The sequence below is a fragment of the Notechis scutatus genome, chromosome 2 (genome assembly GCF_049901735.1).
Source record: "Notechis scutatus isolate UNSWTSFEM ecotype Mainland chromosome 2, rNotScu1.2, whole genome shotgun sequence".
Lineage (NCBI taxonomy): Eukaryota > Metazoa > Chordata > Lepidosauria > Squamata > Elapidae > Notechis > Notechis scutatus.
The window spans coordinates 14,632,279-14,645,221 of NC_142010.1; the positions used below are offsets into that span (position 1 = coordinate 14,632,279).

Sequence of the window (12,943 nt, forward strand, 5' to 3'; positions counted from 1 at the left end):
AAGCTTCAGCCACTGACGGGACTTTATTTCTCCCCCCAGTGGCTGGGCCAATGATGACTCCACTCTATGGCCATATATGGTAGTACTTAACACCCCTCCCCTCCTAGTTATTGTTCTTGCAATCAGCACTTGCATACCTTACATAATCACGTAGGTAGGTGGGGCTTCAAGGGGTGCGACTGGACCTGTGCACCTCACTTGTTCCTGGGGCGGCAGCTCATGTGGACGGGTCCACCGCTGCTCCGGTCCCTGCCTGTGGAACCATCTTGAAGTTGTCTTGTGGCGCGGCAGGGACCGTTGAGCTTTGGGCCTCAGAAGTACACTGCGGGACCTCTTCTTTGAAAGACAAGTGTTCCCGTGTTCTGTCCAGGTTTGAGGCTAAGCAGTTAGTTCTTTTGTTGAGTTCTGTGGGTAGGGCCTCAGCCTGGGACTGTTCGGTTTGTCCGTGTCGGGTTTCTGGCCGGTTGTCTGAGATAGGGACCCGGCCTCTGATTTGGTCTATGTGCCTCTCCCACTGTTTTCCTTCCTCTGTCTCTACCTGATAGGATCTGGGTCCGGTGATCCTGGTGATTTTGGCTGGCACCCAAATGGGTCCCCCTGTATAATTGTGGGCGTAGACCGGGTCCCCTACGGAAAAGTTCCTACACTTTCCTGTGGAGTCTACCAAGGTTTCAGAGCTGTAATTAGAGTGAATCATGTCTAGCATTGATCGGAGTCTTCAGCCCATCAATAGCTCTGCTGGGCTGCGGTGTGTTGTCGCATGGGGCGTGATGTGTTGGGCCAACAGCATCCTGTTGATTCTTTCCTGCCAGTCCCCTTGCCCATTCTTCTGAGGGTTTCCTTGGTCATTCGGACCATTCTCTCTGCCTGTCCATTCGTGGCCGGCTGTGCAGGAGCTGACAGTGCGTGCCTGATTCCTAGTTGGGCTAGGAACCCTTCGAATGGTTGTGAGGTGAACTGTGGCCCATTGTTGAAGCTGAGGATGTCTGGTAGCCCATGGGTGGAGAACAGTTTTCGAAGGGCTCTTATTGTTGCTTTGGTGGTGGCAGACTTCATCATAATTACCTCTAACCATTTAGAGTACACGTTGACCACTATGAGGAAAGTTTGCCCTTGGCAGGGCCTGGCAAATTTGATGTGTAGCCGGGCCCACAGGGCTGTGGGTATCTCCCACTTCCTCGGGCTGGCTGCCGGGGGGGCTGGTCAGGTTTCTTGGCAGGGGGTGCAGGTGGAGACCCAGGTCTCTATTTCTTTGTCCAGCCCCGGCCACCACACATAACTTCTGGCCAGGGCTTTCATGTGGACTATCCCCGGGTGGCCCTCGTGTAGCAGTGTCAGTACTTTGTTTCTTAGTGGGGGGGGGGTATGACCACTCTCCCCATAGTGTACAGCCCTTGAGTACTGATAGCTCAGCCTGTCTGTTTTATATGATTTGACCGGTGTGTGTGGGGGCAAGGGGAGTCTGACTGTGTCTCATCTCATTCGGGCCCCTTCCCACGACCCCCCCCCCATGGTCAAAAGGAAGGGAGAGGGCGATCCCTCTTCATCTCCCTGGGTGAAGTGGGGCGAGGGAGGGAGCAGAGACCACGCGGAGATCGAGGCTTCTCAGGCTCCTGCCCCTCTTGCCCTCGACCCCTTTCCCCACCATTAAGATCTCTCAGCCCCTTTCTTCCCCCAGGAGCCCTGACAGCCTCTCCCAGCCCCTCTCCTCCCCCCAGACCCCTCCTTAGGGGGTCTCCTTCCCCCCTTTGCTTCCAGGGATCTGGCCCAGCACCCCCACCAGCAGCATCAGAAGGAGCCCAGCAGAGCCCATGGATGCCGCTCCACAAGCGCCCCCAAAGAGAGGGGAGGAAGACACAGAGGCTCCCATCCCCAGAGGTGGAATGGGGGAGAGGGGGGGCGCCTCTGGATGGGGAGGGAGCAGTTTTCCTCTAACTTCTGAATTGGGAGCATCCAGAAAGAGCAGGACCACCAATGGGAATCCTCCCTTCTGCAGCGTCATCAGTCTCCGGGCAGAGTCTCCCTTGACTTCACCCGATGGAGGAGATAGTTCAGTGGAGAGAGAAGCGGAGAAAGAGGAAGGGGGGTATTTTCCATGCAAGCCCTGGAGGGGAGTGGGGGATTCCTTTTGCTCTCCCCCCAAGGGTCCGTAGTGGAGTGGGACGACAGTGGATGAGAGAAGGGAAGGCGCAGCCCCACAGCCAGCGAGGACTTGGGGGTGGTCTCTGAGCGGAATCTTCTGCCTTTGGCTCCCTTCCTGGCAAAGGGGCTGCCAGAGGGCCGCTTTCCCCTCCGGCACTGTGGGGTTTTCTGACCCACCGCAAATAGCAAATACCGATAGCAGCCCAGTTGCTGTTGATCTCAATTGGGGGCGGGTGTAGGGGCCCTTCCTCCCTGTCAACGATTCTCCAAAGCCCCGGAAGGCAGGAGGAGAAAGAAGACAAGGAAACTGACTAAGGAGAGATTCCCTCCTGACCGTGAGAACCATCACCCAAAGGAACAAGAGTTGCCTTCAGAAGTTGTGGGAACTTTCAAGAAGAGCCTGGACTGCCCTCTGTCAGAAATGGTGCAGAGTCTCCTGCTTTTGGGGGTGGGGTTGGATTAGATGACCTAGAGCGTCCCTTCCAGCTCTGTTAATCTGTTAAAGAGATGGTCTGCAATGGGTTTCCTGCCTGAATAGGGAGTTGAAGTAGAAGACCTCAAAAGTCCCTTCCAACTCTGTTATTCTATTCTGTTCTGTTCCATGCTGTTCTGTTCTTCCGTCCCTCCCTTCCTTCTGCTTTGTTGAACTCACCGGGAGGAAAACCTGGGGAAGTTTGGGAACCTAAACGGACATCTAGTTCGGCCCTGCATGCACATAGAGGAAAGTCTAGAGAGTCATGAAGAGAGCAAAGAAAGTGAAGGGTGCCCTCAGGGCCTGCCCTGAACCCTTGAGCTGCAGCCCCTAAGACTGAAGGGATCCCCCTCCCACTTTCACTCTCTGCCCCGAACGCCCTCCTCCTCCTTCAGGTGAAGTCACAAAGGATTCTGCCCAGAGACTGATGCAGGGAGAACCCGCCCAGCTCAAAAATCCGAGAAAAATTAAATGTGAAGATTGTGCCGTAGGAAGAGCTGCCGCACTGGATGCTATGGGGTAGAGAGGCAGACACCCCCCCCCCAATCCAAAGGGAAGCCCCTGAAAATCCTCAACTAAACCAGGGAAAGGCTCCGCTTCGCTTCAGGGGAGAAAAAGGCAACTCCCCTCCTTGAAAGACGCGTCAGGAACATCCTGAGGTAAATCTCACAGCCCAGAGGAAAAAAAGGCGGGGGAAAAGGAAACGCCCCTTTCCACCTGCAGCAACCAATCAGAGCGCAGATCCCCTCAGGCGGGAGCCTACCCTCACTCGGCCACAACGGGGAGTTTGGCACCTTTGTGCGCTTTCCTTCTCCAGCCATTAAATGGGATATTTTCACATTTAAAGGGTTCAAAAGAAAAAGACCCAAAATGACTTTGCTTTCGTCCATTAGATTGAATTGTCAGGCTGGAATGGTTTCTTGTTTTTGTTTTTTGTTTTAAATCTTGCATTGGGCTAAAAAGACCTCTCCCCGCCCTTTTTTTCCCCTTCTACCTCAGACTTTCTTTTCCCCTCTCATTCTTCTTCCCTCAATTTCCTATTATTATTTTTCTTTGTTTTGTATAATAAACAAATAAATTAGAAATAGTGCAGAGAAGAGCAACAAAGATGGAGGCTAAAAGATACAAAAAAAAACCAAACCTGATTGCTGGAACTGGGTGTGTCTGGTCTGAGGAAAAGGACGAGGGGAGACATGGTGGCATCTTCCAATATCTCAGGGATTTCCATAAAGATTTCTCTTTTTTCTCATCTCAATAGATATAGAAGCTGACCGAATGAAAGAGGTGGAGGTGGAGTTGCACTTTATAGATAAGAAATAACCAAACCGCTCTAGAAACGCCACAGAAGAAAGACGAAAACCTCCTCCGGGGCATTTGGGTTCATATAAAAGGGGGGAAAGAAACATAGACGTCGAAGCCTTTGTCTGACAGGGAGCCATGGAGAGGAGCCTTTCCCGAACCCATCATCCCCACCTTCCCCCTCCCATACGCTCCTCTTTCCCGCCCTTTCTACCCTCCTGGCCCTTTGCCCCAAGTCCACCAGGGGGCGCCCTCCGCCAAGGGAAGGGAACTCCAGGCGCTTCCCCATAGGGCCGCTGGAGGGCGAACGTCACGGCTGTCTTGTCAGAGGCGGCGGCGGCGAAGGAAGTGACATCACTGAGCCTTGCCTCTCTAGGATGCCGCACTTGCTGTCCTTAATCCCTGGGGCGCCTCAGGAGGTTGAGGGGCTGCGGGAGAGTATTGCGGGGGGACATCCAGGCGTGCTCCAGGTGAGGGTGCTCTTCCCGGATCCCATACTCACCAGCCGCCCTCTCCACCAAAGGGGGGGAGGGGAAGGAAGGGCAGAGCTGGCGGAGGCCCAGCAGGGGAGGAGAGAAGCTGGTCGAGGAGGAGGAGGAGGCAGGATTCGCACCGGGCTCCCCGAGGGCCCGATCCCGTCTCCGGAGGAGGAGGGAAGTGGCGGGGGGCGACCTCTCCAGCTCTGCTCCGGGTCGGGGCTGAGCCCTGCGCTGGGAGGAGCTGCTTGGGGCTCCCTGCAGGTTGGGGGAAGGGGATCCAGGGGCTGGATCCCCCTTTCTGATCCTGGGCGTCGGTTTTTCTCTCCCAGATCTGGAACCTCCGAGCCCTCGGCAGCTTTTGCAAACCAGGATTTCCTCTGCGGGGGAAGGAAGGAAGGAGAGCGGTAGGACCAGCAGGGATCCGTCCTGCGGCCCCAGAAATGGTCCCGTGAAGGAAGAGGCCCCTGGAGACCCCCCCAGAGTACCTGGAGCCCTTTGGAGCTGCTCTGCCAGGAGAGAGGAAGGATGGAGATACCCCCTTTGGCCAAGGAGGGGAGCGGAAAAGGCCCCGCGGCTCTTCAGCCTGGGAGCTGTGGGGAGAGCTGGACCAGAACCGGGCAGAAGGTCCTGCAGGAGGGAACCCTCCTCCCTCCAGAAGTTCCGCCCTGGACCTCCATCCAATACCGGGAGGCTGAGGGACCCCGAGGACTTTGCAGCCGACTCCATGACTTGTGCAGGCGATGGCTGAGGCCAGGAAAGCACAGCAAAGCCCAGATGCTGGACCTGGTGGTTCTGGAGCGGCTTCTGGCTCTCCTGCCCCCAGAGATGGAGGGCTGGGTGCGGGAGTGTGGAGCAGAGAGCAGCTCCCAGGCGGTGGCCCTAGCGGAAGGCTTCCTCCTGAGCCAGGCGGAGGAGCAGATGGAGCAGCTCCAGTGGCAGGTGGGAGACTTTAGGGAGCTCGGAAGGGAATAAATAGAGTGTTTGAATGCTTCACCCCTCCTTCCCAAAGTTCTCCATGTTCATAATATGAAGCAATTCTCCAGTTCTTGTAGGACATTGTTCCATTGTTTTCTCACTCAGCCACACGGATGGATATTGGGGGCTTTGAGGTTGTGTTCCGAATATAGGAATCCACTTTATGTTGTGTGACGTACATTAATTCTGCTTCTTCCTTCCTCCTATTTGAAGGGCTGCACTGTGGAGATCAGAGATCCTGAGGAAAAGAAGAACCCATCAAATCCCCCCCAGGAGCTATTTTTCAGGAGGATCCCTTGGGAAGATCCAAGTCAGGACACCTCAGGAGGTAATGGAAGTTCCTCCGATTACTCATCTGTCTTATCTTTGCTTCCCTTCTCTTCTATAGAATGCCTCCTCCTATCTTGTTAATTATGCATTTTGAAATTATTTATTCCTTACAGAGAAACAAAGAATGAAGCTTCCTGGTTTTTATGTGGGAGATCAAACAGCGGTTGAACCTCCAAATCAAGTAAGAAAGGGAAAAGATATTAGATTTCTATTGTCCCTTCAGCAAGTGAAGCGGGTATGAATAGTTCTCTCTCCTTCTGTTTCCCCCCTCGTTTGGCCTGGATTATTTTTGTGTTCTTCCACAACATGGAAAGCAGAATAGCAGGTTCAAGTTGCTGTCAGCCAGCATAGCTTCCTCTGCTTATCTTGTTCTGCTAGATTCTCCTCCAACTTGTAGTTTACAAGAAGCAATTTTTAAAAAGTCCTTTAAGAAATAGGAATAAATGTATCACAGTGGCAGGAACTGCTAGAGAACCTTTTTTGGTTATTCTTTGACTTGGAATTGGGCAAGGTTAATGAAAAATAAATAGTCACAGTGCCACATTACCATTTTTAAAAAGCCTTATTTATAACCTGTAGTTCAAAAATAAGCAAATCATATTAAAAAATAAGGCAGACTATTAAAATCCAAAGGGAGTGGCCATGTTGAGCATGTAATCATGGTATTTTGGACTACAAAATAATTTCCAATCCTCTGATTTATGCCTCAATTAGGAGATCAAACATTCCCGCTTTGCAAAGGCTGAGAAATGACTTTCCCAGGGAATTTATTCTTCTTTGCTTTCTTCCTTTCAGTCAATGGCTCAGACTACTACGTCAATCAATGATAGACAGAGCGATAGATTAGTTGATCCAGAAGTCGGATTACTTTATAGAAAGGCACTGAAAGTTTTGCAGAATCAATGAACTTAATAAAACTTCCCCAAATATTTCCTCAGTGAAAGCAATTTTCAGATTTGCCCATTTGCTCACCTAAAATTAGGCCTTGTGTGATCCACAGCCATTTAACTTAGTGCATATCTCTGTGGGAATTTGGGAACAATAGAACAGAATAACAGACTTGATAGGGATCTTGGAGGTCTTCTAGTCCAACCCCCTGCTCAGCCAGGAAGCCCTATAACATTTCAGATAAATCACTGTCCAATTTCTTCATAAACACCTCCAGTGTTTGAGCACCGACAATTCCTGGAGGGAAGTCATTCCACTGATTAATTGTTCCCGCTGTCTGGAAATTTCTCTTTACTTGTAGGTTGATTCTCTCCTTGAATAGTTTCCATCCCCTGCTTCATGGAACACTGCTATCATGTCATTCCCTAGTCCTTTTCATGAAACTAGACATACCTAATTCTAGCAACCGTTCTTTATATGTTTCAGCCTCCGGTCCACTAATAATAGTTGTTGCTCTTCTCTGCACTCATTCTAGAGTCTCAAGAACTTTTTTATATCTGGCAATGAAAATTGGATATAATATTCCAAGTGTGGTCTTACCAAGGCATTATAAAGTGGTACTAACACTTCATGTCATCTTGATTCTATCCCTCTTAATGCAGCCTATAATTTTGCTAGGGTTTGGTGGGGGGGGCAACTGGAGCATAGTGCTGACTCATGTTTAAGTGGTTGTCCACTAGGACTCCAAGATCCCTGTTGCAATTTCTACTATTGAGCCAGGTATCACCTATTCTATTCCATTGCATTTGGTTTTCCTTTCGTAAATGTAGAACCTTACATTTCTCACTGTTGATTTCATTTTGTTAGATGGGGCCCAATCTGTTGGTCCTTCTATATCTTGAGCTTATCTTCTGGAGTGTGGGTATTCCAGTCAATTTGGTCTTGTTTGCAAATTTGACACATTCCTCTTCTGTCCTCTTGTCTAAATCAATGATGAAGATGAACAGATCTTGCGAATCCTCCTGTTCTGTTCTTTTTTCCATGTCCAGGAGGGTCTTGTGTCCTTCGAGGAAGTGGCTGTGTATTTCTCTGAGGAGGAATGGTCTCAGCTGGATCCTGACCAGAAAGCGCTGCATTCAGAAGTCATGCTTGAAAACTATAAGAACGTGGTCTCTCTGGGTAAGAGTTTTCTAGTCCCCAATCCAAAAGACAGATTATAGTCAGTTTTTTTTTTAATTTAAAAAACACTAATCAAATATCGTCTCCTGGGAGGGAGAAGGAAAAGATCAGGCCTTCCAAGGAAGGAAAGAGTCAATGTCTCTTTGCTTAGATGCTTTCTGTGCCATTTCTTCTCTGTATTTTTCCATTTCTATTTGAACTTCTCTGTGGAGGCTGAAAAGAACAAAGTGCTTTTTTGTGTCCTTCTCCCAATCCAATTCAAGAGCAAAGGCCTCATGCAATGTGACTCAGAGCATCCTAGGGTTCAGGTAATCTCCAATTACAACAGTTCACTTAGTGACCATTCCAAGTTACGACCAGCTCTCCCCCAAGTACTTCAGACCCAGTCCCGAAATTATGAGTGTTGCAGCATCACGCCCATCGTTCACACTTATAGATGACAGCAGAGGCTCTGCAACATTTGCCCTACCTATTCCCCCACCCAGCTTGGACTTACCATATTTTTCGGACTATAAAACGCCCTCCACCCAAAAAGTGGAAATGTCTGTGTGTCTTATAGAATGAATACGGGCCTGTTTTTGGCCTCCTAAGCCCTCTGCGCGTCCTATTTTCGCCTTCCCTGGCATCCAGAAGCACTTTGCCTCCGCCGGCTTCTGCGGCACCCATTTTTGCCCTCCCCGGCATTGGGGAGGCTGAAAATGGGACGCACAGCGGGTTTGTGGGACCAAAAACAGGCCTGTTTTTGTCCTGTAGAGTGCATCTGGACGCCGGAGAGGGCAGAAATGGGACGCGCGGGGGCCAATACCTTTTTTTTAACTTGCTTTCGTTCTCTAAATCTAGGTGCATCTTATGATCCAGTGCGTCTTATAGTCCAAAAAATATGCTACATTGTGATGATGTGGTGAACCATCGGTTCCTTTACCTACTTCGGTGCATTTTCAAAAAAAAGAGGCCTAAAGTAGTGAGAGATATGTGAGATCAGTAGTGGGAAATCTAGTACTATTGATGTCACGTGATCTCGCACTACAGTGCTTTAGGCCTCTGTTCTCTGCTAACCAAGAACTGCCCAAGATCCAGGGCAAAATGCTTTTCAAACAGAGGGAACCCCTCTTCATTTTCAAAGACTTTTGCCCTGGATCTCGTGCAGTCCTCAGTTCCTAAAAGAACAGAGGCCTAAAGTACTGCAGTGCGAGATCAGGCGAGATTAGTAGCCTGATATCTTAGCGCTACTGGTTTTGTGTGATCTCGCACTAAAGTAATTAGACCTCCGTTCTCTGCGAAATGTTCCAGATTCGGCCAAAGAGCCCTTGCACGCCGATCGGGCTTTGGGGCAGTGAAATAGCCATTCTTGAAGCATCCCAACCTTTCCAGTCTCAGTGCAAAGAGAGTTTACAAGGCAATGGGAGGCTTCAAATAAAAGATTTCATTCCAAAATCTCGTTGCTGGGATCGAGGAACAGACCGAGCAGGGGTTTCGTGGAGCAGCTGCTGCAGGGTACACCATGGAAGAAGGAGCTTGTTTCAAAATTGTTTCATTTCTCACAGGTCTCTGTTGAAATTAAGCCACCCCAATAAATCTCAAGTTTTCTCCTAATTCCTCCTTGGATGTTTCGCCTAAGATTATTCCTTAACTCAAAACTGATTATGATTGAGATTTGCATATATATTGATAATTGTAAAGAAAGAGATGTTTTCCAGATATTTCCAAAGCTTTCGTGATTCATGAATATAGAAACCATCATGTCTATATCACACCACTGTAGGCATGCAAACATACAACCTAATGGAATTTCAAAGAACTTCAGAAAGAATTTCACTTGACTTTCTACACTTTGATCTTTTTCTCTAACCTTGTTATCATTTCATTTCTCTTTTGCTTTGAAGGTAATAATGGACAGGAGAATCAAGATTCCTCTGAACTGTCCCAAGTGATCAATGCTAAAGATGGAACGGAGAAGTTTGGAATTCAAATGGAATTCGAAAGCAACAAGAGAAACCAGTCAAAGAATTGGAATCAGGAAAACTTATCTTCCACTGATGCTCCAATGCAAGACTTTCTTGCCCAACAAGGGAAAATAAGAAAAAAATATACTGGAAAAAGTGTGAAGCTAATCAAAGCTAAAGTACAAATAAATGAACACTATTTAACCCAAAACAAAGGAGAAGATCCTATAAGAAGACACAAGGAAGAAAATTACAATGGGACATTCATTCTTTCTCCTGAAAATAATTTCCTTACATCTCAAAAAGTGATTGACACAAAAGAGAAGCCTTATAAATGTTTGGAATGTGGAAAATGTTTTAGAACAAGCAGTCAATTTACTATCCATAAAAGGATCCACACAGGGGAGAAACCATATGAATGCATAGAGTGTGGAAAGACCTTTGCTCAAAGAGGTAATCTTACTTCCCATGAAAGGATTCACACAGGGGAGAAGCTGTATAAATGCATGGAGTGTGAAAGGACGTTTACTCATAGCAGTGGACTTAGAAGCCACAAAAAGATCCACTCAGGAGAGAAACCATATAAATGCATGGAGTGTGGAAAGACCTTTGCTCAAAGAGGTAATCTTATTTCCCATAAGATAATCCACACAGGAGAGAAGCCGTATAAATGCATAGAGTGTGGAAGGACGTTTACTCATAGCAGTGGACTTAGAAGTCACAAAAAGATCCACTCAGGAGAGAAACCATATAAATGCATGGAGTGTGGAAAGACCTTTGCTCTGAGCAGTACACTTACTTCCCATGAAAGGATCCACACAGGGGAGAAACCATATAAATGCATAGAATGTGGAAAGACCTTTGCTCGTAGCTGTACACTTACTTCCCATGAAAGGATCCATACAGGGGAGAAACCATATAAATGCATGGAGTGTGGAAAGACATTTACTCAAAGAGGTCAACTTATTTTCCATCAGGTGATCCACACAGGGGAGAAGCTGTATAAATGCATGGAGTGTGGAAAGACCTTTGCTTATAATAGTGGACTTATTATCCACAAAAAGATCCATACGGGGGAAAAGCAGTATAAATGCATGGAGTGTGGAAAGATCTTTGCTTATAGCAGTGGACTTATAAGCCACAAAAAGCTCCACACAGGAGAGAAATCATATAAATGCATGGAGTGTGGAAAGACCTTTGCTCATAAATCTAATCTTATTTCCCATAAAAGAAGCCACACAGGAGAGAAGCCATATAATTGCATGGAGTGTGGAAAGACCTTTGCTCGTAGATATAATCTTACTTCCCATGAAAGGATCCACACAGGGGAGAAACCATATAAATGCATGGAATGTGGAAAGACCTTTGCTCACAGAGTTATTCTTATTTCCCATAAGATGATCCACACAGGAGAGAAACCATTTAAATGCATGGAGTGTGGGAAGACCTTTGCTTATAGTAGTGGACTTACTACCCACAAAAAGCTCCACACAGGAGAGAAACCATTTAAATTAATGGAATGTGGAAAGACCTTTGCTCAAAGAGGTCATTATTTCCCATAAGATGATCCACACGGGGGAAGCCATATAAATCCATGGAATATTGAAAGGTTTACTCAGAATGGTCATCTTATTTCTCATAAAAGGATCCACACTCAGGAGAAACTATATAGCAACAGCAATTCCACTTAGACTTACATACCACTCCATAATGCTTTACCACACTCTGAGCAGGTTACAGAGTCAGCATATCATCCCCAGCAATCTGGGTCCTCATTTTAGCAACCTCCGAAGAATGAAAGACTTAATCAACCATGAGTCAGTCAGGGTTAAACTCCCGGCTGTGGGCAGTTAGCCTGTAGTACTGCATTCTAACCACTGACCCACCATGTCTCTACATTTGTATGTGTGTGCATATTTTGCCTTTCTGATCCAAATGAGACAAGGTTGAATCCAACAAAATGAAACTTAATATAGAGAAAAGTAAGATTTTACACCTGGGCAGGAAAAACAGATTACAGGAAACCTGGCTCAGAAACAGTAACTGTGAGAGGGACCTTGTGAGTCCGAATGGATGATCACTTAAACATGAGTCACGTGTGTGCGGCGGCAGCCAGAAAAGCTAATATAATCCTTGATTGTATAAACAGGCGTAGAATCAAAATCACATGAAGTATTAATACCATTTTATAAAGCCTTAATAAGGCTACATCTGGAATACTGCATCAAGTTTTGGTCATCGCATTACAAAAAAGATGTTTAGACTTTGGAGAAAGTGCAAAGAAGAGCAGCTTAAGAGGATTAAAGGCATGAAGACTGAAACATATGAAGAACATACGGTTGCAGGATTTGGGGGTGGCTAATCTGCAGAAAAGGATTAGGAGTGACATGATAGCAGTATTCCAGTACTTGAGTGGCTGCCACAAAGAGGAGGGGGTCAATTTATTTTCCAAAGCACCAGAGGGCAGGACAAGAAACAATGCATGTAAAATAATCAAGGAGAGAAGCAACTTCAAATTAATGAGAATCTTTCTTATAGTGAAGACAATTAACCAGTGGAACAGCTTTCCTTCAGACATTGTGGTTGCTTCATCAGTGGACATTTTTAAGAAGAGACTGGATAGTCACTTTTATGAAAGAGATCCTGTCGGGATATCAGTAGATCCTGAAATGGTATAGGATCTCCTGCTTCAGCGAAAGTGCGGATAGGCGCGCCAGCCGCCAAGGACTTGTACCAGGCTTAGGACTTCAGGCACCAGGGCTCTGTCAATTCTTGGATGGACAGAAGGAGAAAGTTGAGTCTCTGGGGGGTCTTTAAAAACAAAAAACAATCTACCGATTCACTAGTGGATCCAGAAGTGAATGAAAATCTCTCCAGCAGCTCCCATCTTATCAGTTTGGAACCACAAACTCCTATCAGTAGATTTTTGTCTAAAATTAGGTTAATTTTGGGTTGGGCCATAAAAATGATTCATGCCATCCGATACTCTGTTTGTTTACCTACTAAAAGTAATCTATATGATTTGAAGTTGTTTTCAATAAAATGCCAAATTGAAACTTTTCAATTTCCATTTATTTAAAAATACTCCATTTTTTTTTGCTGAAATATTTTTTTCTCATCTAGAGTTTGCATTTCTTGTTCGAACAAATAGTCACGATTTTCACTTTGTAAAGCCACTGCCTTTATTTTAGCTATTCCAGAAAGATATTTCATGTTCCTAGATGCAAATGGGCTTA

At 46.9% G+C, this 12,943-nt stretch overlaps 1 protein-coding gene across 2 annotated transcripts; it reads left to right on the forward strand.

The window, feature by feature from the left end:
- Positions 1–4,257: 4,257 nt before the first annotated feature.
- On the forward strand, positions 4,258–12,766 carry LOC113429087 (uncharacterized). 2 transcript variants are annotated; one of them, XM_087953477.1, is made up of 6 exons: positions 4,258–4,332; positions 4,722–5,331; positions 5,581–5,695; positions 5,811–5,878; positions 7,635–7,764; positions 9,648–12,766. In XM_087953477.1, exons 2-6 carry the CDS (start codon positions 4,918–4,920, stop codon positions 11,267–11,269), a joined length of 2,349 nt encoding a protein of 782 aa, XP_087809603.1. In that variant the 5' UTR covers positions 4,258–4,332; positions 4,722–4,917; the 3' UTR covers positions 11,270–12,766. The 2 variants fall into 2 exon arrangements, with proteins under 2 accessions (XP_087809603.1, XP_087809602.1); XM_087953476.1 differs by having other exon boundaries at positions 4,281–4,383.
- The last annotated feature ends 177 nt before the right edge of the window (positions 12,767–12,943 follow it).